This window comes from Salvelinus alpinus, chromosome 23, assembly GCF_045679555.1.
Source record: "Salvelinus alpinus chromosome 23, SLU_Salpinus.1, whole genome shotgun sequence".
Lineage (NCBI taxonomy): Eukaryota > Metazoa > Chordata > Actinopteri > Salmoniformes > Salmonidae > Salvelinus > Salvelinus alpinus.
Window position 1 is genome coordinate 3,541,555 of NC_092108.1, and position 22,583 is coordinate 3,564,137.

Here is a 22,583-nt window from a genome sequence, read left to right on the forward strand (position 1 = left end):
CCAACTCAGTACCCCACCTACTACCCAGTACCAACTCAGTACCCCACCTACTACCCAGTACCAACTCAGTACCCCACCTACTACCCAGTACCTACTCAGTACCCCAGCTACTACCCAGTACCAACTCAGTACCCCAGCTACTACCCAGTACCAACTCAGTACCCCACCTACTACCCAGTACCAACTCAGTACCCCACCTACTACCCAGTACCAACTCAGTACCCCACCTACTACCCAGTACCAACTCAGTACCCCACCTACTACCCAGTACCAACTCAGTACCCCACCTACTACCCAGTACCAACTCAGTACCCCACCTACTACCCAGTACCAACTCAGTACCCCACCTACTATCCAGTACCAACTCAGTACCCCACCTACTACCCAGTACCAACTCAGTACCCCACCTACTACCCAGTACCAACTCAGTACCCCACCTACTACCCAGTACCAACTCAGTACCCCACCTACTACCCAGTACCAACTCAGTACCCCACCTACTACCCAGTACCAACTCAGTACCCCACCTACTACCCAGTACCAACTCAGTACCCCACCTACTACCCAGTACCAACTCAGTACCCCACCTACTACCCAGTACCAACTCAGTACCCCACCTACTACCCAGTACCAACTCAGTACCCCACCTACTACCCAGTACCAACTCAGTACCCCACCTACTACCCAGTACCAACTCAGTACCCCACCTACTACCCAGTACCAACTCAGTACCCCACCTACTACCCAGTACCAACTCAGTACCCCACCTACTACCCAGTACCCCACCTACTACCCAGTACCAACTCAGTACCCCACCAACTCAGTACCCCACCTACTACCCAGTACCAACTCAGTACCCCACCTACTACCCAGTACCAACTCAGTACCCCACCAACTCAGTACCCCACCTACTACCCAGTACCAACTCAGTACCCCACCTACTACCCAGTACCAACTCAGTACCCCACCTACTACCCAGTACCAACTCAGTACCCCACCTACTATCCGGTACCAACCCCTCTATCATGTGAGCTCAAACAGGGGCCTGTTCAGGAAGACATAATGTTACAGAACATTCAGCACAAAAAAAATGTAACGTAGATATGTCTTGTCAAATGCAATAGGGAATCATGTCTGCTCTATCCCTTCTATTGATATCTGTGACATTCAGAATGGTTCACATTTAACTGAATACACCCCAGACCTCTCTGTTGTGATGGAACTGTTGTCATCGTCTGCTATTTTTAACCTCAGAGAAACCGACCTGGGCTCTGTCCCGAATGGCGCCCTATTCATCGTGCACTACTTTTGACGAGAGCCCCATGTAGGGAATAAGGGGGGCCCATTTTGGACAGAGGCCCAGTGTACCAACGCCATAGCAACACAACATGTATTTTAACAGGCTGTCACATTCAGGACTAGATCCCCTGAGGGACTTGGGCACTTGGGCTTGCGTTCCTAAATGGTACTCTTTGCCTCTTGTACTATTACGGTGAATAAATGGAGTCCCATTTCGAACGCACCTTACTATCGGCAACAGTTGTCAGTCGAACATCTAGAAGGTTTAAATGGCCCGTACTATAGCATGGCTAACACGCTCCAACCCAGCCGTGGTCAGACATCATTAGACTTATTGAATTGTTTTTCTTCCTGTGTATTAAAAACAAAATATGTGATCAATTTTAATATTTCGTATGCTGTGTTTTTATTGGCTGTATTAGGGATCTGCTTGTTCAATCCAACATTGTGGTTTTATTAGCTGTATTAGGGATATCAACATTGTGGTTTTATTAGCTGTATTAGGGATATTAGCTGTATTAGGGATATCAACATTGTGGTTTTATTAGCTGTATTAGGGATATTAGCTGTATTAGGGATATCAACATTGTGGTTTTATTAGCTGTATTAGGGATATTAGCTGTATTAGGGATATCAACATTGTGGTTTTATTAGCTGTATTAGGGATATCAACATTGTGGTTTTATTAGCTGTATTAGGGATATCAACATTGTGGTTTTTATTAGCTGTATTAGGGATATCAACATTGTGGTTTTATTAGCTGTGTTAGGGATATCAACATTGTGGTTTTTATTAGCTGTATTAGGGATATTAGCTGTATTAGGGATAACAACATTGAATAGTTCAGATACAATGTGTGTGTCTGAACTGGCCCCCTATATGGGGCTCTGGTCAAAGGTAGGAAATACCTGCCATTTGGGATGAAGCCTGTGCATAGTTTTGTTATTTTTTTTTATGACATGTTTTGATTTTTCTAGTTATTGAGGGCTGCAAAGCAGACTGGATCTGCATGGTCCCGAGTGGAGCCGCAGTCTCAGGCTAGAGGCGTCACTACAGACCCTGGTTCGATCCCAGGCTGTATCACAGCAGCCCGTGATTGGGAGTCCCACAGGGCGGCGCACAATGGCTCCAGCATCGGCCGGGGTAGGCCGTCATTGTAAATAATAATTTATTCCTAACTGACTTACCTGGTTAAATAAAGACTCACAAGACACACCCACACTACAGAAGCCTCACCAGGAATGTGTGTGTAAATGTAGAGGCTATTTTTTACCCTAGGTCTCTCAGCATAGATCACCTCTTTGCCTGACAGCCAGACTGTGATACCTCTGGTTCAAAGTCTGAGATTAATGCCCATGGAAAATACCTCTCACAAGCCAGAATGTTAAATATAATTATATTTGAACATACTTTCCCGGTTGTCTGTGTGGTTGGTACATATGCAGGGAGGAAGGTGAGACTATAACTAAGTCACCTGTTGAAAGCGCAGGTCACCTGAGACATGCGCACAAGATGAAAACAGACACGGTCATACTTGCCGAGACCGTGCACGTGTTTACACGGTTCTATCTACACATGCTTCAGGTGAGCGCTTTGAAAAGTTTAATTATACTCTCCTGTGGATATATTCTCTCACATTCCTTCCTCCAAAAGGACCAACCGCACGGACAAGCGGAGAAGTAAGTCCACATATCATTTAATTCAATATACTGGCTGGAAACAACTTTCCTGAGCATTCATTTCTGCCTGACATGAGAATTCAACGTCGGGGCTTCAGACTAACCACATCAGTGCATGGTTACATAGCCAATATGAAATCCTATATAACATTGATTGCCGTCCTTTACGTTTAATTATGGCGAGAAGGAGTTATATCCCATATGTAGTACACTACTTTTGCCTGTGTTGAGCTAGATAGGGAATTGGGTGTCGTTTTAAGACGTATTTTCCTCAGGATCAAGGGGCGCTGTGCTGCTGTTTATTGCCCTGTTCTGGCTTTGCGGCCTTTTCTGTTGCCTGGAAAAGCCCTCCTCACAAGGTTATGAAATGAATGCCACATTGACTTAACCGTGGAGCTCGTTTTTAATCCCGGCTCGGTCACCATTCGGATGGGTTGAGCCAAGATGTCGTGCCTTTTGCCGCTGTTGCAGCTCCCGTAACCTTTCCTCATGTTAACCCTTGGGGGAGGAGGGATTCTTGAGTGCTGTTGCACAACTATTACTTTCCGACTTCTGCTGTTCGAGTCTGGCCACAACAGAACTGTAAGTGGTGTGCTTTCACGGCGAGACATGTCAAATCTCATTTTTTAAAGGCGATCGTTGTAAATGACCTGTGTGTGTGAGAGAGAATGAGGGATAGGGACGGGAGGATTTCGTGGCTCTACGCGTGATGATGGGGATTCCACCAGTGAGTATAGTTTATGCCGTCGGTTTGTTGTTCCATGTAATCTTATAGCTCTGGTGGTACACAGTCACTAGGCTTCGGCCATTGAGTCCTACTGATGTATTACATTTATGGCTTTCTGTAAGTCCTCCTTATAAGATCTGATGGGGACATTTTATAAAGATTGTAACATTGCCTACTTTAAGTATCTGTGTCTCGTTAGCGCCAACGTCGAGTAGCAAAGCCACACAAACAACATTAGCTAGCGTGCTAACTGACGGGAAATAACGCTAGCTAATCTCTTGGCTGGCAGTGGACAACATTTAGGCTGCTTTCGGGTGTCAGCTTTGTTCAACAACAGTCGGTGCCACTGGCTTGTAGCCATAATAACCCCGACGGATATACGACGATATGCCTGGCCATGATTACAGCAACACAGTGCAGCAGCCAGTAGCCGCTAGTAAACTCGACCATCCGCAACATTGTACTGGTGATTTACCAGAGACAATATATCTATTGTCCTAAACAGCTACTTGGAAACATTATCGCTCTCTGGTGCTACTATTTAGCAACATTTTGAGCACGTTGTTACAACATTGTAGCCTTCACGTTATTGACTGAACTTGTGCGGCCTCAAGTGGATTCTGCATTGCATTTAGGTTTTAGCTACTAAGTTAGCATCTTACCTCAGATCCTTGTGCTGATGGCAACCCCATCAACTCCCTGGCCACAAGTTAACCATAAACAACCAACTAGCTGTCACTTCTTTTAATGATAGCTATGTTATAGTATATTATGAAATGTAACGACCTCGGGTTCCAGTATTGTTGACAAGGTACTGAATGTGACTCAGTGGAGCTTATTTTTGGTCTGTTATGGCTTCAACTACTAACCACACAGCTGTTGTTGGTAAGCGGTTCCCGGAGTGGTGTAGTAGGCTACTTTCAAAGAGGCCAGACGAAATATCAACTGTTTAATGGTATAATAATTAGCCTAAATATTGAACTGATTCCTTGTGTAGGATGGTTGTTAGAGTAAGTGAAAGAGGCTGGCCTATCCAAGAAGCTAGGCGACGTATTTATCAAGCGTCTCGAAGTAGGAGTGCATATTGATCCGTTCAGCCTTTTAGATCCCCATTTTAAAAGAGAACAGGGACAAGGGAGAGACCAGTTCCTTTATTCACAAAACATCTCAGAAAAGGCTCCAGGAATACAGTTAACCTGTTTTTATAAGACTAAAAATACTCCCAGCTCAGAGTAGGTTTTAGGACAAGACGCTGCTCAGAGTAGGTTTTAGGACAAGACGCTGCTCAGAGTAGGTTTTAGGACAAGACGCTGCTCAGAGTAGGTTTTAGGACAAGACGCTGCTCAGAGTAGGTTTTAGGACGATAAGACGCTGCTCAGAGTAGGTTTTAGGATAAGACACTGCTCAGAGTAGGTTTTAGGACGATAAGACACTGCTCAGAGTAGGTTTTAGGACGATAAGACGCTGCTCAGAGTAGGTTTTAGGACAAGACGCTGCTCAGAGTAGGTTTTAGGACAAGACGCTGCTCAGAGTAGGTTTTAGGACAAGACGCTGCTCAGAGTAGGTTTTAGGGTGATGTTATTAAGACACTGCTCAGACAAACTCTTGAGTCAGGAGTAAAATCAACTTGTAAAAGTTTGTCAGCTGGTAAACATGACAGTTTGAGCTACTGCAAAGGAAAGATGGCTGACCTTCGTTCACAGTTATTAGCTTAGTGCAGTGGTTACCAACCCTTAGATCGACTGCACGGTCCAAGGCATTCCTAGTCGATCACCAAACATTTCTGTAAAAAAACAACAACGATAAAGCCTTGCGTTTCTATTTATTATTTGTTTTGTGTTGTTGGCGGCAGGTGCACTTGATTTAGCAGGTATAGTGTCGGAAGGCAAATTGTTCCCATTTTGAATCATTTCATTTGTCTGAAGGTAGAACTCCTACACGCCGGGCCTAGAGAACAAGTGCACCTACAGGCCTACCGTTGGCCAATCGGATAGCTCTGATCACCGTGACTGCACTGTGTCCTCGAGCCATAGACTGTAAAAAGAGAACCTTGACCTCACTGCCAAGTTGATAATGTGAGATTTCAAAACTTTTAAAACCATGAGAAGGCTTCAACGAATACAGCGAAGCGCTGCTGTTTTTATGGGTATGTTCAAGTTGTTACTCAGCACTGTCAACACGTTGTTAAACACTTTTTTAAATTTGCTATAAAATGCGGTTTCTCCCTACTTCCACTCACGCTACAACCGGCACTGCAGCTGTAATGAATGAGTACAACCGGCACTGCAGCTGTAATGAATTAATACAACCGGCACTGCAGCTGTAATGAATTAATACAACCGGCACTGCAGCTGTAATGAATGAGGACAACCGGCACTGCAGCTGTAATGAATGAGGACAACCAGCACTGCAGCTGTAATGAATGACTACAACCGGCACTGCAGCTGTAATGAATGAATACAACCGGCACTGCAGCTGTAATGAATGACTACAACCGGCACTGCAGCTGTAATGAATGACTACAACCGGCACTGCAGCTGTAATGAATGAATACAACCGGCACTGCAGCTGTAATGAATGAGGACAACCGGCACTGCAGCTGTAATGAATGACTACAACCGGCACTGCAGCTGTAATGAATGAGGACAACCGGCACTGCAGCTGTAATGAATGAGGACAACCGGCACTGCAGCTGTAATGAATGAATACAACCGGCTCTGCAGCTGTAATGAATGAGGACAACCGGCACTGCAGCTGTAATGAATGAGGACAACCGGCACTGCAGCTGTAATGAATGAGGACAACCGGCACTGCAGCTGTAATGAATGAGGACAACCGGCACTGCAGCTGTAATGAATGAGGACAACCGGCACTGCAGCTGTAATGAATGACTACAACCGGCACTGCAGCTGTAATGAATGACTACAACCGGCACTGCAGCTGTAATGAATGACTACAACCGGCTCTGCAGCTGTAATGAATGACTACAACCGGCACTGCAGCTGTAATGAATGAGGACAACCGGCTCTGCAGCTGTAATGAATGAATACAACCGGCACTGCAGCTGTAATGAATGACTACAACCGGCTCTGCAGCTGTAATGAATGAATACAACCGGCACTGCAGCTGTAATGAATGAGGACAACCGGCACTGCAGCTGTAATGAATGACTACAACCGGCACTGCAGCTGTAATGAATGACTACAACCGGCACTGCAGCTGTAATGAATGACTACAACCGGCACTGCAGCTGTAATGAATGAGGACAACCGGCACTGCAGCTGTAATGAATGAATACAACCGGCACTGCAGCTGTAATGAATGAGGACAACCGGCTCTGCAGCTGTAATGAATGAGGACAACCGGCACTGCAGCTGTAATGAATGGATACAACCGGCACTGCAGCTGTAATGAATGAGGACAACCGGCACTGCAGCTGTAATGAATGAGGACAACCGGCTCTGCAGCTGTAATGAATGAGGACAACCGGCTCTGCAGCTGTAATGAATGAGGACAACCGGCACTGCAGCTGTAATGAATGAATACAACCGGCACTGCAGCTGTAATGAATGAGGACAACCGGCTCTGCAGCTGTAATGAATGAGGACAACCGGCTCTGCAGCTGTAATGAATGAGGACAACCGGCACTGCAGCTGTAATGAATGAGGACAACCGGCACTGCAGCTGTAATGAATGAGGACAACCGGCACTGCAGCTGTAATGAATGAGGACAACCGGCACTGCAGCTGTAATGAATGAGGACAACCGGCACTGCAGCTGTAATGAATGACGACAACCGGCACTGCAGCTGTAATGAATGACTAATGCAAAGTCTTCTGATAAGCTTGAATTGTTATTAAAAAAAAATTAAATACATTTTTTTTAGGACAAATAATATTTCACTTTATCTGGACATGGGATTAACAACATGAAGGCCGACAGGCAGCTTGTTCCTACTGGGGTTTGTCTCTGATGGCAGGTCGACAGGCAGCTTGTTCCGACTGGGGTTTGTCTCTGATGGCAGGCCGACAGGCAGCTTGTTCCGACTGGGTTTGTCTCTGATGGCAGGCCGACAGGCAGCTTGTTCCGACTGGGGTTTGTCTCTGATGGCAGGCCGACAGGCAGCTTGTTCCGACTGGGGTTTGTCTCTGATGGCAGGCCGACAGGCAGCTTGTTCCGACTGGGGTTTGTCTCTGATGGCAGGCCGACAGGCAGCTTGTTCCGACTGGGGTTTGTCTCTGATGTAGGTTACACTCTGCTCTCAGTAAGTATTCCTCCTCTGATGGCAGGCCGACAGGCAGCTTGTTCCGACTGGGGTTTGTCTCTGATGGCAGGCCGACAGGCAGCTTGTTTCCGACTGGGGTTTGTCTCTGATGTAGGTTACACTCTGCTCTCAGTAAGTATTCCTCCTCTGATGGCAGGCCGACAGGCAGCTTGTTCCTACTGGGGTTTGTCTCTGATGGCAGGCCGACAGGCAGCTTGTTCCGACTGGGGTTTGTCTCTGATAACAGGCCGACAGGCAGCTTGTTCCGACTGGGGTTTGTCTCTGATGGCAGGCCGACAGGCAGCTTGTTCCGACTGGGGTTTGTCTCTGATGTAGGTTACACTCTGCTCTCAGTAAGTATTCCTCCTCTGATGGCAGGCCGACAGGCAGCTTGTTCCGACTGGGGTTTGTCTCTGATGGCAGGCCGACAGGCAGCTTGTTCCAACTGAGGTTTGTCTCTGATGGCAGGCCGACAGGCAGCTTGTTCCGACTGGGGTTTGTCTCTGATGGCAGGCCGACAGGCAGCTTGTTCCGACTGGGGTTTGTCTCTGATGTAGGTTACACTCTGCTCTCAGTAAGTATTCCTCCTCTGATGGCAGGCCGACAGGCAGCTTGTTCCTACTGGGGTTTGTCTCTGATAACAGGCCGACAGGCAGCTTGTTCCGACTGGGGTTTGTCTCTGATGGCAGGCCGACAGGCAGCTTGTTCCAACTGGGGTTTGTCTCTGATGGCAGGCCGACAGGCAGCTTGTTCCGACTGGGGTTTGTCTCTGATGACAGGCAGCTTGTTCCGACTGAGGTTTGTCTCTGATGGCAGGCCGACAGGCAGCTTGTTCCGACTGGGGTTTGTCTCTGATGTAGGTTACACTCTGCTCTCAGTAAGTATTCCTCCTCTGATGGCAGGCCGACAGGCAGCTTGTTCCGACTGGGGTTTGTCTCTGATGGCAGGCCGACAGGCAGCTTGTTCCGACTGGGGTTTGTCTCTGATGTAGGTTACACTCTGCTCTCAGTAAGTATTCCTCCTCTGATGGCAGGCCGACAGGCAGCTTGTTCCGACTGGGGTTTGTCTCTGATGGCAGGCCGACAGGCAGCTTGTTCCGACTGGGGTTTGTCTCTGATGGCAGGCCGACAGGCAGCTTGTTCCGACTGAGGTTTGTCTCTGATGGCAGGCCGACAGGCAGCTTGTTCCGACTGATGTTTGTCTCTGATGGCAGGTCGACAGGCAGCTTGTTCCGACTGGGGTTTGTCTCTGATGTAGGTTACACTCTGCTCTCAGTAAGTATTCCTCCTCTGATGGCAGGCCGACAGGCAGCTTGTTCCGACTGAGGTTTGTCTCTGATGTAGGTTACACTCTGCTCTCAGTAAGTATTCCTCCTCTGATGGCAGGCCGACAGGCAGCTTGTTCCGACTGGGGTTTGTCTGATGGCAGGCCGACAGGCAGCTTGTTCCAACTGAGGTTTGTCTCTAATGGCAGGCCGACAGGCAGCTTGTTCCGACTGGGGTTTGTCTCTGATGGCAGGCCGACAGGCAGCTTGTTCCGACTGGGGTTTGTCTCTGATGGCAGGCCGACAGGCAGCTTGTTCCGACTGAGGTTTGTCTCTGATGGCAGGCCGACAGGCAGCTTGTTCCGACTGATGTTTGTCTCTGATGGCAGGTCGACAGGCAGCTTGTTCCGACTGGGGTTTGTCTCTGATGTAGGTTACACTCTGCTCTCAGTCAGTATTCCTCCTCTGATGGCAGGCCGACAGGCAGCTTGTTCCTACTGAGGTTTGTCTCTGGGGATGTGTTCCAAATGGCACCTTCATTCCCTTCATAGTGCCCTACTTATGATGGGTTGTGGTCAATAGTAGTGCACTATATATGTGGAATAAGGCTGCCGTTTGGGACACACCCTTAGTGTTTAAATGTAGATCAAAGCCGAGAGAGAGGGGGAAGAAAGAGCAGAGAAATCTGGGAATAGCAGTTGACGTGTAAGATGAAAGGAGGTTAAGAGACACTTTCTGTGACAGTCTGACGGCCCTTCCTCTCTGTACCTCTGCCACACACACACACACACACACGCACACACGTTTCGGTCTCCTCAGCATTTAAATCTCAGGCTTTAGTCCTCTGTTCATGTCTTGTCTTAGTAGTTATCACACAGAGAGAGAACAAGGGAAGGGTAGTCTGTCTTGTGTTAGTATGATGAGCAGTGACTACATTATTTGGGGGGGGGGGGGGGTCACAGAGCAGTGACTACATTATTTGGGGGGGTGGGTGTCACAGAGCAGTGACTACATTATTGGGGGGGGGTCACAGAGCAGTGACTACATTATTGGGGGGGGGGGTCACAGAGCAGTGACTACATTATTTGGGGGGGGTCACAGAGCAGTGACTACATTATTGGGGGGGGGGGGGGGGTCACAGAGCAGTGACTACATTATTGGGGGGGGGGGTCACAGAGCAGTGACTACATTATTGGGGGGGGGGTCACAGAGCAGTGACTACATTATTGGGGGGGGGGTCACAGAGCAGTGACTACATTATTGGGGGGGGGCGGGGTCACAGAGCAGTTACTACATTATAGGGGGGGAGGTCACAGAGCAGTGACTACATTATTGGGGGGGGGGTCACAGAGCAGTGACTACATTATTTGGGGGGGGGTCACAGAGCAGTGACTACGTTATTGGGGGGGGGGTGGCGGTCACAGAGCAGTGACTACATTATTGGGGGGGGGGGGGGGGGGGGGGAGTCACAGAGCAGTGACTACATTATTGGGGGGGGGGGGGGTCACAGAGCAGTGACTACCTTATGGGGGGGGGGGGGCAGAATTTGTTTGACTTTTTTCTCCCAGTATGTCATTGCCTCGTCACCACTTTACCTAACGCCTGTGTTAGTAGTCCACTGTCATGTTTACAAAGACGCTTTCTTACGTCCTTAATGGAACCCTATTCCCTATATAGTGCACTACTTTAGACCAGAGCCCTATGGCACCCTATTCCCTATATAGTGCACTACTTTAGACCAGAGCCCTATTGCGCCCTATTCCCTATATAGTGCATTACTTTAGACTAGAGCCCTATGCACTAAATAGGGAATAGGGCTCCTAACCCTTGTGTTAGGTGATGACCAGTCATTGCTGTTATGAGGTCAGGTAGTTGGCTGTAGGTATAGTAACTAGCATCATTCTACATACTCACTGCTACAAACCATGTAGACAGCCTCCTGCACCTCCACACACACTTCTCTGTGAGGACAGGAGCCTGTCCGCTTGACATTGAATTAACCGGCATTGTGTCGACCATTGTGTCGACCTAGAAATTAACAGAAATAGCAGTAGGCTAGCTACTTTACCATCAACACATCCAAATCAAGCTACGTAAATAGGCTAGCTACTTCACCGTCAACACATCCAAACCAAGCTACGTAAATAGGCTAGCTACTTCACCGTCAACACATCCAAACCAAGCTACGTTCATATCCATTTCATACAAGCTGTTCAAGAACTGATGAAATGGTCTGATGTGTCAGTTGTGCTTCCATCTGTTCTGTGCTCTATCCTCCACACACCCTTCTCTGTGAGGACAGGCGCCTGCTCAACTTGTTCTCTATCGCCCCATCTTCCATCCATCCCCTTCCTTCTTCCATCTGTTCTGTGCTCTATCCTCCACACACCCTTCTCTGTGAGGACAGGCGCCTGCTCAACTTGTTCTCTATCGCCCCATCTTCCATCCATCCCCTTCCTCCATCCTGCTTCCATCTGTTCTGTGCTCTATCCTCCACACACCCTTCTCTGTGAGGACAGGCGCCTGCTCAACTTGTTCTCTATCGCCCCATCTTCCATCTGTTCTGTGCTCTATCCTCCACACACCCTTCTCTGTGAGGACAGGCGCCTGCTCAACTTGTTCTCTATCGCCCCATCTTCCATCCATCCCCTTCCTCCATCCTGCTTCCATCTGTTCTGTGCTCTATCCTCCACACACCCTTCTCTGTGAGGACAGGCGCCTGCTCAACTTGTTCTCTATCGCCCCATCTTCCATCTGTTCTGTGCTCTATCCTCCACACACCCTTCTCTGTGAGGACAGGCGCCTGCTCAACTTGTTCTCTATCGCCCCATCTTCCATCCATCCCCTTCCTCCATCCTGCTTCCATCTGTTCTGTGCTCTATCCTCCACACACCCTTCTCTGTGAGGACAGGCGCCTGCTCAACTTGTTCTCTATCGCCCCATCTTCCATCTGTTCTGTGCTCTATCCTCCACACACCCTTCTCTGTGAGGACAGGCGCCTGCTCAACTTGTTCTCTATCGCCCCATCTTCCATCTGTTCTGTGCTCTATCCTCCACACACCCTTCTCTGTGAGGACAGGCGCCTGCTCAACTTGTTCTCTATCGCCCCATCTTCCATCTGTTCTGTGCTCTATCCTCCACACACCCTTCTCTGTGAGGACAGGCGCCTGCTCAACTTGTTCTCTATCGCCCCATCTTCCATCTGTTCTGTGCTCTATCCTCCCCACACCCTTCTCTGTGAGGACAGGCGCCTGCTCAACTTGTTCTCTATCGCCCCATCTTCCATCCATCCCCTTCCTCCATCCTGCTTCCATCTGTTCTGTGCTCTATCCTCCACACACCCTTCTCTGTGAGGACAGGCGCCTGCTCAACTTGTTCTCTATCGCCCCTTCTTCCATCCATCCCCTTCCTCCATCCTTCTTCCATCTGTTCTGTGCTCTATCCTACACACACCCTTCTCTGTGAGGACAGGCGCCTGCTCAACTTGTTCTCTATCGCCCCTTCTTCCATCCATCCCCTTCCTCCATCCTGCTTCCATCTGTTCTGTGCTCTATCCTACACACACCCTTCTCTGTGAGGACAGGCGCCTGCTCAACTTGTTCTCTATCGCCCCTTCTTCCTGACTGCGTTTGAGGTTGAAGATGAAAAAGGTTAAGATGAGGATTCTAATATCCCACAGATGCTGTTCCTGGCCTAAGGGGGTGTGTCCTAACCTGAGTATCTTCAATTTAGACTCTACAAGCATTTCGCTACACTCGCATTAACATCTGCTAACCATGTGTATGTGACCAATAAAATTTGATGTCATTTGTTCCTGGCATAAGGTGGTGTGTCCCAATAATGGCTCCTTTCTCCAGAAGTATTCCTTCGCTCCTCCACCAATCCAATGCTTTTAGAGTTGTGGGGCAAGGCATGGGCTAGTGGGAGTGTCCACCTCCTAGACCAGTCACTTCCTTTTAAATATGTGAAGGGGAAGTGAATAAGTGCACACTTTGGGAGGAAGTAGGACAGGTAATCGGGACCTGGCGTTACCGGAGACGCCTCAGGACCTGTAGCGTTACCGGAGACGCCTCGGGACCTGGAGCGTTACCCGAGACGCCTCGGGACCTGGAGCGTTACCCGAGACGCCTCGGGACCTGGAGCGTTACCCGAGACGCCTCGGGACCTGGAGCGTTACCGGAGACGCCTCGGGGACCTGGAGCGTTACCGGAGACGCCTCGGGGACCTGGAGCGTTACCGGAGACGCCTCGGGGACCTGGAGCGTTACCGGAGACGCCTCGGGGACCTGGAGCGTTACCGGAGACGCCTCGGGACCTGGAGCGTTACCGGAGACGCCTCGGGGACCTGGAGCGTTACCGGAGACGCCTCGGGGACCTGGAGCGTTACCGGAGACGCCCCGGGGACCTGCAGCGTTACCGGAGACGCCTCGGGACCTGGAGCGTTACCGGAGACGCCTCGGGACCTGGAGCGTTACCGGAGACGCCTCGGGGACCTGGAGCGTTACCGGAGACGCCTCGGGGACCTGGAGCGTTACCGGAGACGCCTCGGGGACCTGGAGCGTTACCGGAGACGCCTCGGGACCTGGAGCGTTACCGGAGACGCCTCGGGACCTGGAGCGTTACCGGAGACGCCTCGGGACCTGGAGCGTTAGGCTCTGGAATTAAATCATCCTCTGAGTTTGGTGCTCTTCTATAATTCATGTGATTTTTGTTTTGGTTATTTTATTCTATAATTCAGGTTGGCTGATTTGGGTGGAAGAAGGCACATTACAGTAGTGTTCCGTCTAGGTGTTTGGTTGTTGTGGAGTCATTTTGTTGGTTCATTCCAGGTCATCCTTATTTTGTTCTGCGTCATCAATGATCACCATCAATTCCTCATCTGCTGTGTCACTGTCCAGCGACGCTGGATGGGGCGGGCCAACCCTGCTGTGTCACTGCCCTGAGACGCAGGATGGAGCGGGCCAACCCTGCTGTGTCACTGCCCTGGGACGCTGGATGGGGCGGGCCAACCCTGCTGTGTCACTGCCCTGGGACGCTGGATGGAGCGGGCCAACCCTGCTGTGTCACTGCCCTGGGACGCTGGATGGGGCGGGCCAACCCTGCTCTGTCACTGCCCTGAGACGCAGGATGAAGCAGGCCAACCCTGCTCTGTCACTGCCCTGAGACGCAGGATGGAGCAGGCCAACCCTGCTCTGTCACTGCCCTGAGACGCAGGATGGGGCGGGCCAACCCTTACCATATACTGTACATCTCCAGCAGCTTTTTCTACTAGCGACCTCCTGTGTCTTCCACCTTGCAGTGTGTGGAGGGGCGGGGAGCTTGCATCTCAAACCAAGCGAAAAATGTGTGGAGTCGGCTCCTTTTTGTGAGGCAGTCACCGGTCCCTGGTGTAAAGCCTGGTCTCTCCTCTGTTTTATTGTCCTTGTTTATACTGTCACGACCCTGAAGTTGAAACAGTGCAGGTTTTACTCCATGATCTCCTGAGGTCAGCAACAAAACTGGCCAGGAGTGTTACTGTAGTCCAGCTCCTATTGGCTGTGTTACTGTAGTCCAGCTCCTATTGGCTGTGTTACTGTAGTCCAGCTCTACTGTTCTCCTATTTCTCTCACTACCACTTCTCCCTGAAGTGTGCACTCGTTCACTACCACTTCTCCCTGAAGTGTGCACTCGTTCACTACCACTTCTCCCTCAAGTGTGCACTCGTTCCCTACCACTTCTCCCTGAAGTGTGCACGCTTCGTGAGAGATGCAGGGGATGTAAATGGACACAAACTACGGGCCATTTCTTGATGAACTCGAGTGTGACATGTATTTGTCGTTGCAGGTATGGGCGCTTGGCGCTGGCCAGACTGGATGAGGAAGTGAGGCTGGGAGAGAGAAGTCTCAGAGAGAGAACGGCTACCTGGGACTGCGACAGGAGAGGACCTTTGGGCAGGTGAGGGGGAAGGAAGGGAGAGAAGCCTACACAGTAGAGACTACCTGGGACTGCTGCTGAAGACCACCTGTGGGGGGGGAGGCAGGTGAGGGGGAAGGAAGGGAGAGAAGCCTACACAGTAGAGACTACCTGGGATTGCTGCTGAAGACCACCTGTGGGGGGGGGGGGGGAAGGAAGGGAGAGAAGCCTACAGAGTAGAGACTACCTGGGACTGCTGCTGAAGACTACCTCTGGGCAGGGGGGGAGAGAGGGAATGGAGGGTGGCTGACAGTAGCCTGCGGAGAAGAGAGTACATGGGACTGCTACTAGAGAGGACTTCTTGGGGGGGGGAGGGAGAGTCAATACTGATGTCAATGTTGTTAACCCTGTGGCGTTAACAGGTTCCTGCAGCTTGTGTCAGGGTGGAGTTACCTGACCCATGGAGAATTACTTCCAGGCAGAGGCCTTCAACCTGGACAAGGTGCTGGACGACTTTGAACAGAATCAAGGTGAGACCAATTAACCAATTAACCAATTAACCAATTAGCCACTTGTCAATCAAGCCTTCAGGTGTACTGTTTCTGGGCTGAGCTTTGATTCTCCTCTTCTCTCCAGAGTGAGTTTTTATAGGACATATTATCTGGTTATTAAAGGAGGGTAACGGTGGAGAGGGAATACAGAGAATAGGATCAGCCTCTCCCTCAGGGTTATGGGTAATTGGTGTCATATATATTTGGTTGAGGGGTGTGTGTGTGTGTGTGAGCACTTGTCCGTGTTTAAGTGTGGGCCGTTCATATCGTTGTTCATTTTTAAACGGTGTTGAATCTGGAGTCCTTAGTGGTGGAACTGCCACATCCCGTTTCTCATCAAATCAAACTTTTATTTGTCACATGAATACAACAGGTGTAGTAGACTTAACAGTGAAATGCTGAATACAACAGGTGTAGTAGACTTCACAGTGAAATGCTGAATACAACAGGTGTAGTAGACCTCACAGTGAAATGCTGACTACAACAGGTGTAGTAGACTTTACAGTGAAATGTTGAATACAACAGGTGTAGTAGACTTTACAGTGAAATGTTGAATACAACAGGTGTAGTAGACCTCACAGTGAAATGCTGAATACAACAGGTGTAGTAGACCTCACAGTGAAATGCTGAATACAACAGGTGTAGTAGACCTTACAGTGAAATGCTGAATACAACAGGTGTAGTAGACCTTACAGTGAAATGCTGAATACAACAGGTGTAGTAGACCTTACAGTGAAATGCTGAATACAACAGGTGTAGTAGACTTACAGTGAAATGCTGAATACAACAGGTGTAGTAGACCTTACAGTGAAATGCTGAATACAACAGGTGTAGTAGACCTCACAGTGAAATGCTGAATACAACAGGTGTAGTAGACCACAGTGAAATGCTGAATACAACAGGTGTAGTAGACCTTACAGTGAAATGCTGAATACAACAGGTGTAGTAGACCTTACAGTGAAATGCTGAATACAACAGGTGTAGTAGACCTTACAGTGAAATGCTGAATACAACAGGTGTAGTAGACCTTACAGTGAAATGCTGAATACAACAGGTGTAGTAGACCTCACAGTGAAATGCTGAATACAACAGGTGTAGTAGACCTCAGTGAAATGCTGAATACAACAGGTGTAGTAGACCTCACAGTGAAATGCTGAATACAACAGGTGTAGTAGACTTTACAGTGAAATGTTGAATACAACAGGTGTAGTAGACTTTACAGTGAAATGTTGAATACAACAGGTGTAGTAGACCTCACAGTGAAATGCTGAATACAACAGGTGTAGTAGACTTTACAGTGAAATGTTGAATACAACAGGTGTAGTAGACTTTACAGTGAAATGTTGAATACAACAGGTGTAGTAGACCTCACAGTGAAATGCTGAATACAACAGGTGTAGGTAGACCTCACAGTGAAATGCTGAATACAACAGGTGTAGTAGACCTCACAGTGAAATGCTGAATACAACAGGTGTAGTAGACCTCACAGTGAAATTCTGAATACAACAGGTGTAGTAGACCTCACAGTGAAATGCTGAATACAACAGGTGTAGTAGACCTCACAGTGAAATGCTGAATACAACAGGTGTAGGTAGACCTTACAGTGAAATGCTGAATACAACAGGTGTAGTAGACCTCACAGTGAAATGCTGAATACAACAGGTGTAGTAGACCTCACAGTGAAATGCTGAATACAACAGGTGTAGTAGACCTCACAGTGAAATGCTGAATACAACAGGTGTAGTAGACCTCACAGTGAAATGCTGAATACAACAGGTGTAGTAGACCTCACAGTGAAATGCTGAATACAACAGGTGTAGTAGACCTCACAGTGAAATGCTGAATACAACAGGTGTAGTAGACCTCACAGTGAAATGCTGAATACAACAGGTGTAGTAGACCTCACAGTGAAATGCTGAATACAACAGGTGTAGTAGACCTTACAGTGAAATGCTGAATACAACAGGTGTAGTAGACCTTACAGTGAAATGCTGAATACAACAGGTGTAGTAGACCTTACAGTGAAATGCTGAATACAACAGGTGTAGTAGACTTACAGTGAAATGCTGAATACAACAGGTGTAGTAGACCTTACAGTGAAATGCTGAATACAACAGGTGTAGTAGACCTCACAGTGAAATGCTGAATACAACAGGTGTAGTAGACCACAGTGAAATGCTGAATACAACAGGTGTAGTAGACCTTACAGTGAAATGCTGAATACAACAGGTGTAGTAGACCTTACAGTGAAATGCTGAATACAACAGGTGTAGTAGACCTTACAGTGAAATGCTGAATACAACAGGTGTAGTAGACCTTACAGTGAAATGCTGAATACAACAGGTGTAGTAGACCTCACAGTGAAATGCTGAATACAACAGGTGTAGTAGACTTTACAGTGAAATGTTGAATACAACAGGTGTAGTAGACTTTACAGTGAAATGTTGAATACAACAGGTGTAGTAGACCTCACAGTGAAATGCTGAATACAACAGGTGTAGTAGACTTTACAGTGAAATGTTGAATACAACAGGTGTAGTAGACTTTACAGTGAAATGTTGAATACAACAGGTGTAGTAGACCTCACAGTGAAATGCTGAATACAACAGGTGTAGTAGACCTCACAGTGAAATGCTGAATACAACAGGTGTAGTAGACCTCACAGTGAAATGCTGAATACAACAGGTGTAGTAGACCTCACAGTGAAATTCTGAATACAACAGGTGTAGTAGACCTCACAGTGAAATGCTGAATACAACAGGTGTAGTAGACCTCACAGTGAAATGCTGAATACAACAGGTGTAGGTAGACCTTACAGTGAAATGCTGAATACAACAGGTGTAGTAGACCTCACAGTGAAATGCTGAATACAACAGGTGTAGTAGACCTCACAGTGAAATGCTGAATACAACAGGTGTAGTAGACCTCACAGTGAAATGCTGAATACAACAGGTGTAGTAGACCTCACAGTGAAATGCTGAATACAACAGGTGTAGTAGACCTCACAGTGAAATGCTGAATACAACAGATGTAGTAGACCTCACAGTGAAATGCTGAATACAACAGGTGTAGTAGACCTCACAGTGAAATGCTGAATACAACAGGTGTAGTAGACCTCACAGTGAAATGCTGAATACAACAGGTGTAGTAGACCTCACAGTGAAATGCTGAATACAACAGGTGTAGTAGACTTTACAGTGAAATGTTGAATACAACAGGTGTAGTAGACCTCACAGTGAAATGCTGAATACAACAGGTGTAGTAGACCTCACAGTGAAATGCTGAATACAACAGGTGTAGTAGACCTCACAGTGAAATGCTGAATACAACAGGTGTAGTAGACCTCACAGTGAAATGCTGAATACAACAGGTGTAGTAGACCTCACAGTGAAATGCTGAATACAACAGGTGTAGTAGACCTCACAGTGAAATGCTGAATACAACAGGTGTAGTAGACCTCACAGTGAAATGCTGAATACAACAGGTGTAGTAGACCTCACAGTGAAATGCTGAATACAACAGGTGTAGTAGACCTCACAGTGAAATGCTGAATACAACAGGTGTAGTAGACCTCACAGTGAAATGCTGAATACAACAGGTGTAGGTAGACCGCACAGTGAAATGCTGAATACAACAGGTGTAGTAGACCTCACAGTGAAATGCTGAATACAACAGGTGTAGTAGACCTCACAGTGAAATGCTGAATACAACAGGTGTAGTAGACCTCACAGTGAAATGCTGAATACAACAGGTGTAGTAGACCTCACAGTGAAATGCTGAATACAACAGGTGTAGTAGACCTCACAGTGAAATGCTGAATACAACAGGTGTAGTAGACCTCACAGTGAAATGCTGAATACAACAGGTGTAGTAGACCTCACAGTGAAATGCTGAATACAACAGGTGTAGTAGACCTCACAGTGAAATGCTGAATACAACAGGTGTAGTAGACCTTACAGTGAAATGTTGAATACAACAGGTGTAGTAGACCTCACAGTGAAATGCTGAATACAACAGGTCTAGTAGACCTCACAGTGAAATGCTGAATACAACAGGTGTAGTAGACCTAGGTACCAAGTCAATGTGCGGGTATAGAGGTTAGTCAAGGTAATTTATACATGTAGGTAGGGGTGCAGTGACTATGCATAGATAATAAACACCGACTAGCAGCAGTGTAAAAACAGGGGGTGAGGGGGCAGCAGCATCAATGTAAACAGTCCAGGTGGCCATTTTGATTAAGTGTTCAGCTGTTTTATGGCTTGGGAATAGAAGCTGTTAAAGGAGCCTTTTGGACCTAGACTTGGCGCTCCGGTACCGTTTGTTCTCTGCTACCGCTAAGGCAGTCTGATTTGGGTGACTGGAGTCTGACATCGCCTACTATATAGGTCTTGGCTGTTAGGAAACTGATGTACTGGGCCGTACCCTTTGTACCGCCTTACGGTCAGATGCCGAGCAGTTGCCATACCTGGCGGTGATGCAACCGGTCAGGATGCTCTCGATGGTGCAGCTCTAGAACTTTTGAGGATCTGGGGACCCATGCCAAATCTTTTCAGCCTCCTGAGGGGAAAAGGTTTTGTCGTGCCCTCCTCACGACTGTCTTGGTGTGTTTGGACCATGATAGTTCGTTAGTGATGTGGACACCAAGTAACTTGAAACTCTCGACCTGCTCCGTCGATGTTAATGGGGGCCTGTTCGATCTGCCTTTTCCTGTAGCCCACAATCAGCTCCTTTTGTATTGCTCACATTGAGGGAGAGGTTGTCTCTGACCTCCTCCCTCCCTATTGGCTGTCGATAATCAGGCCTAACACTGTTATGCCGGTTGGTCCGCGCATGCTTTGAGTACATTTCCTGGTAATCCGTCTAGCTCCGCGGCTTTGTGAATGATGATCTGTTTAAAGGTCTTGCTCATATAGGCTACCGAGAGCGTAATCACACTGTCGTCCGGAACAGCTGGTGCTCTCATGCATCCTTCAGTGTTGCTTGCCTCGAAGTGAGCATAAAAGGCATTTAGCTCTTCTGGTAGACTTGCGTCACTGAGCAGCTCACTGCTTGATTTCCCTTTTGTAGTCTGTAATGGTTTTCAAGGCCTTCCACATTAGGGCTCCCGAGTGGACCAGCGGTCTAAGGCACTGCATCTCAGGAGTCACTACAGACCCTGGTTCGATTCCAGGCGGTATCACAACTGGCCGTGATTGGGAGTCCCATAGGGCAGCGCACAATTGGCTCCGCGCCGTCCGGTTTAGGGTTTGGCCGGTGTAGGCCGTCATTGTAAATAATAATTTGTTCTTAACTGACTTGCCTAGTTTTAATCAAATTAAAATAAACATCTGATGAGCGTCAGTCATACAGATTAGAAAGCAGCAGCTCCAGCCTTTAGCTCAGTGCGGATGTTGCCTGTAATCCATGGCTTCTGGTTGGGGTATGTACGTACAGTCACTGTGGGGGACGACGTCGTCGATGCACTTATTGATGAAGCCCGGTGACTGAGGTGGTGTACTCCTCAATGCCATTGGATCAATCCCGGAACATATTGCAGTCTGCTGCAAAATAGTCCTGTAGCGTCTGCGTCATCTGACCACTTCTCTATTGAGCGAGTCACTGGTACTTCCTGCTTTAGTTTTTGCTTGTAAGCAGGAATCAGGAGGGTACAATTGTCAGATTTGCCAAATGGAGGGTGAGGGAGAGCTTTGTATGCGTCTCTGTGTGGAGTAAAGTTGGTCTAGAGTTTATTTTTAATCTTATTTTTCCTCTGGTTGCAACTGTGACATGCTGGTAGAAATGAGGTAAACCAGATTTAAGTTTCCCTGCATACAAGTCCCTGGCCACTAGGAGCGCTGCTTCTGGGTGAGCATTTTCTTGTTTGGGACAATAGAACAACATGTTGTTCCTTCAACACTGTGGGGTCATACTTGCGAGCGTTTTAAAGTTAAATGTTACGCACCAAATGTATATCCGCTTATTTGATTTACTTTCATGTGACAATGTTAAATTATAGCTGGAACCATCAGATGCATTTGAGTCATTAAGCAGATGCTTTTATCCATTAGTGAGTTCATACCTACTTGTACTTTTTACATTTTTTTACATTTTAGTCATTTAGCAGACGCTCTTATCCAGAGCGACTTACAGTAGAGTGCATACATTTTATTACATTCTTTACATACTGAGACAAGGATATCCCTACCGGCCAAACCCTCCCTACCGGCCAAACCCTCCCTCAACCCGGACGACGCTATGCCAATTGTGCGTCGCCCCACGGATCTCCCGGTTGCGGCCGGCTGCGACAGAGCCTGGGCGCGAACCCAGCCCAGCCTGGGCGCGAACCCATAGACTCTGGTGGCGCAGCTAGCACTGCGATGCAGTGCCCTAGACCACTGCGCCACCCGGGAACCCGGGTTTTTCGTGCTGGTCCCCTTTGGGAGTCGAAACCACAACCCTAGCGTTGCTAGCGCCAATCTCTTCCAACTGAGCCACACGGGACCAGATAGCGTGAGGTAACACAAGTGCATCAGACAATTTTAAAAAATTGTTTAAGTAGTTCGATGTGTTCCAACACTTGTTCATGGATGGAAGTGTCCTTAACATACCTAAACTAACCGAAACTTAACTAACTAGTCCAGCAGCATGTTCTGATCATCAAAGCAACTATCAGGTGTATTTGACTGACTAGTGCATAGTCCACGTAATTGTTGCAGATTGTGGCAAGGGTTAGAATCTCATGTGTGTGTCCCCCCTTGAAATATTGATTTACAGAGCATTCAGAAAGTATTCGGACCCCTTGACTTTTTCCACATTTTTGTTATGTTACAGCCTTAGTCTAAAATGTGTTCATTGATTTTTTTTCCCCTCATCAATCGACACATAATGAAGCCATGAGGTCATAGGAATTGTCCGTAGAGCTCTGAGAC

The 22,583-nt window shown here is 47.9% G+C and overlaps 1 protein-coding gene across 7 annotated transcripts in view; it reads left to right on the forward strand.

Moving 5' to 3' along the window:
• The first annotated feature begins 2,779 nt into the window (after window positions 1–2,779).
• The window catches only part of LOC139550080 (zinc finger FYVE domain-containing protein 9-like), a 60,198-nt gene continuing 40,394 nt past the window's right edge, over window positions 2,780–22,583 (forward strand). For 4 of the 7 annotated variants that reach the window (XM_071360692.1, XM_071360698.1, XM_071360696.1 and 1 more), the window contains exons 1-3: window positions 3,239–3,705; window positions 15,056–15,166; window positions 15,547–15,654. In XM_071360692.1, coding sequence (XP_071216793.1) covers window positions 15,585–15,654 — 70 coding nt within the window. In that variant the 5' untranslated portion in view covers window positions 3,239–3,705; window positions 15,056–15,166; window positions 15,547–15,584. Of the gene's footprint in view, window positions 2,979–3,238; window positions 3,706–15,055; window positions 15,167–15,546; window positions 15,655–22,583 lie in introns of those variants that run through there. The other 3 variants (XM_071360695.1, XM_071360693.1, XM_071360694.1) reach the window with 3 other exon arrangements.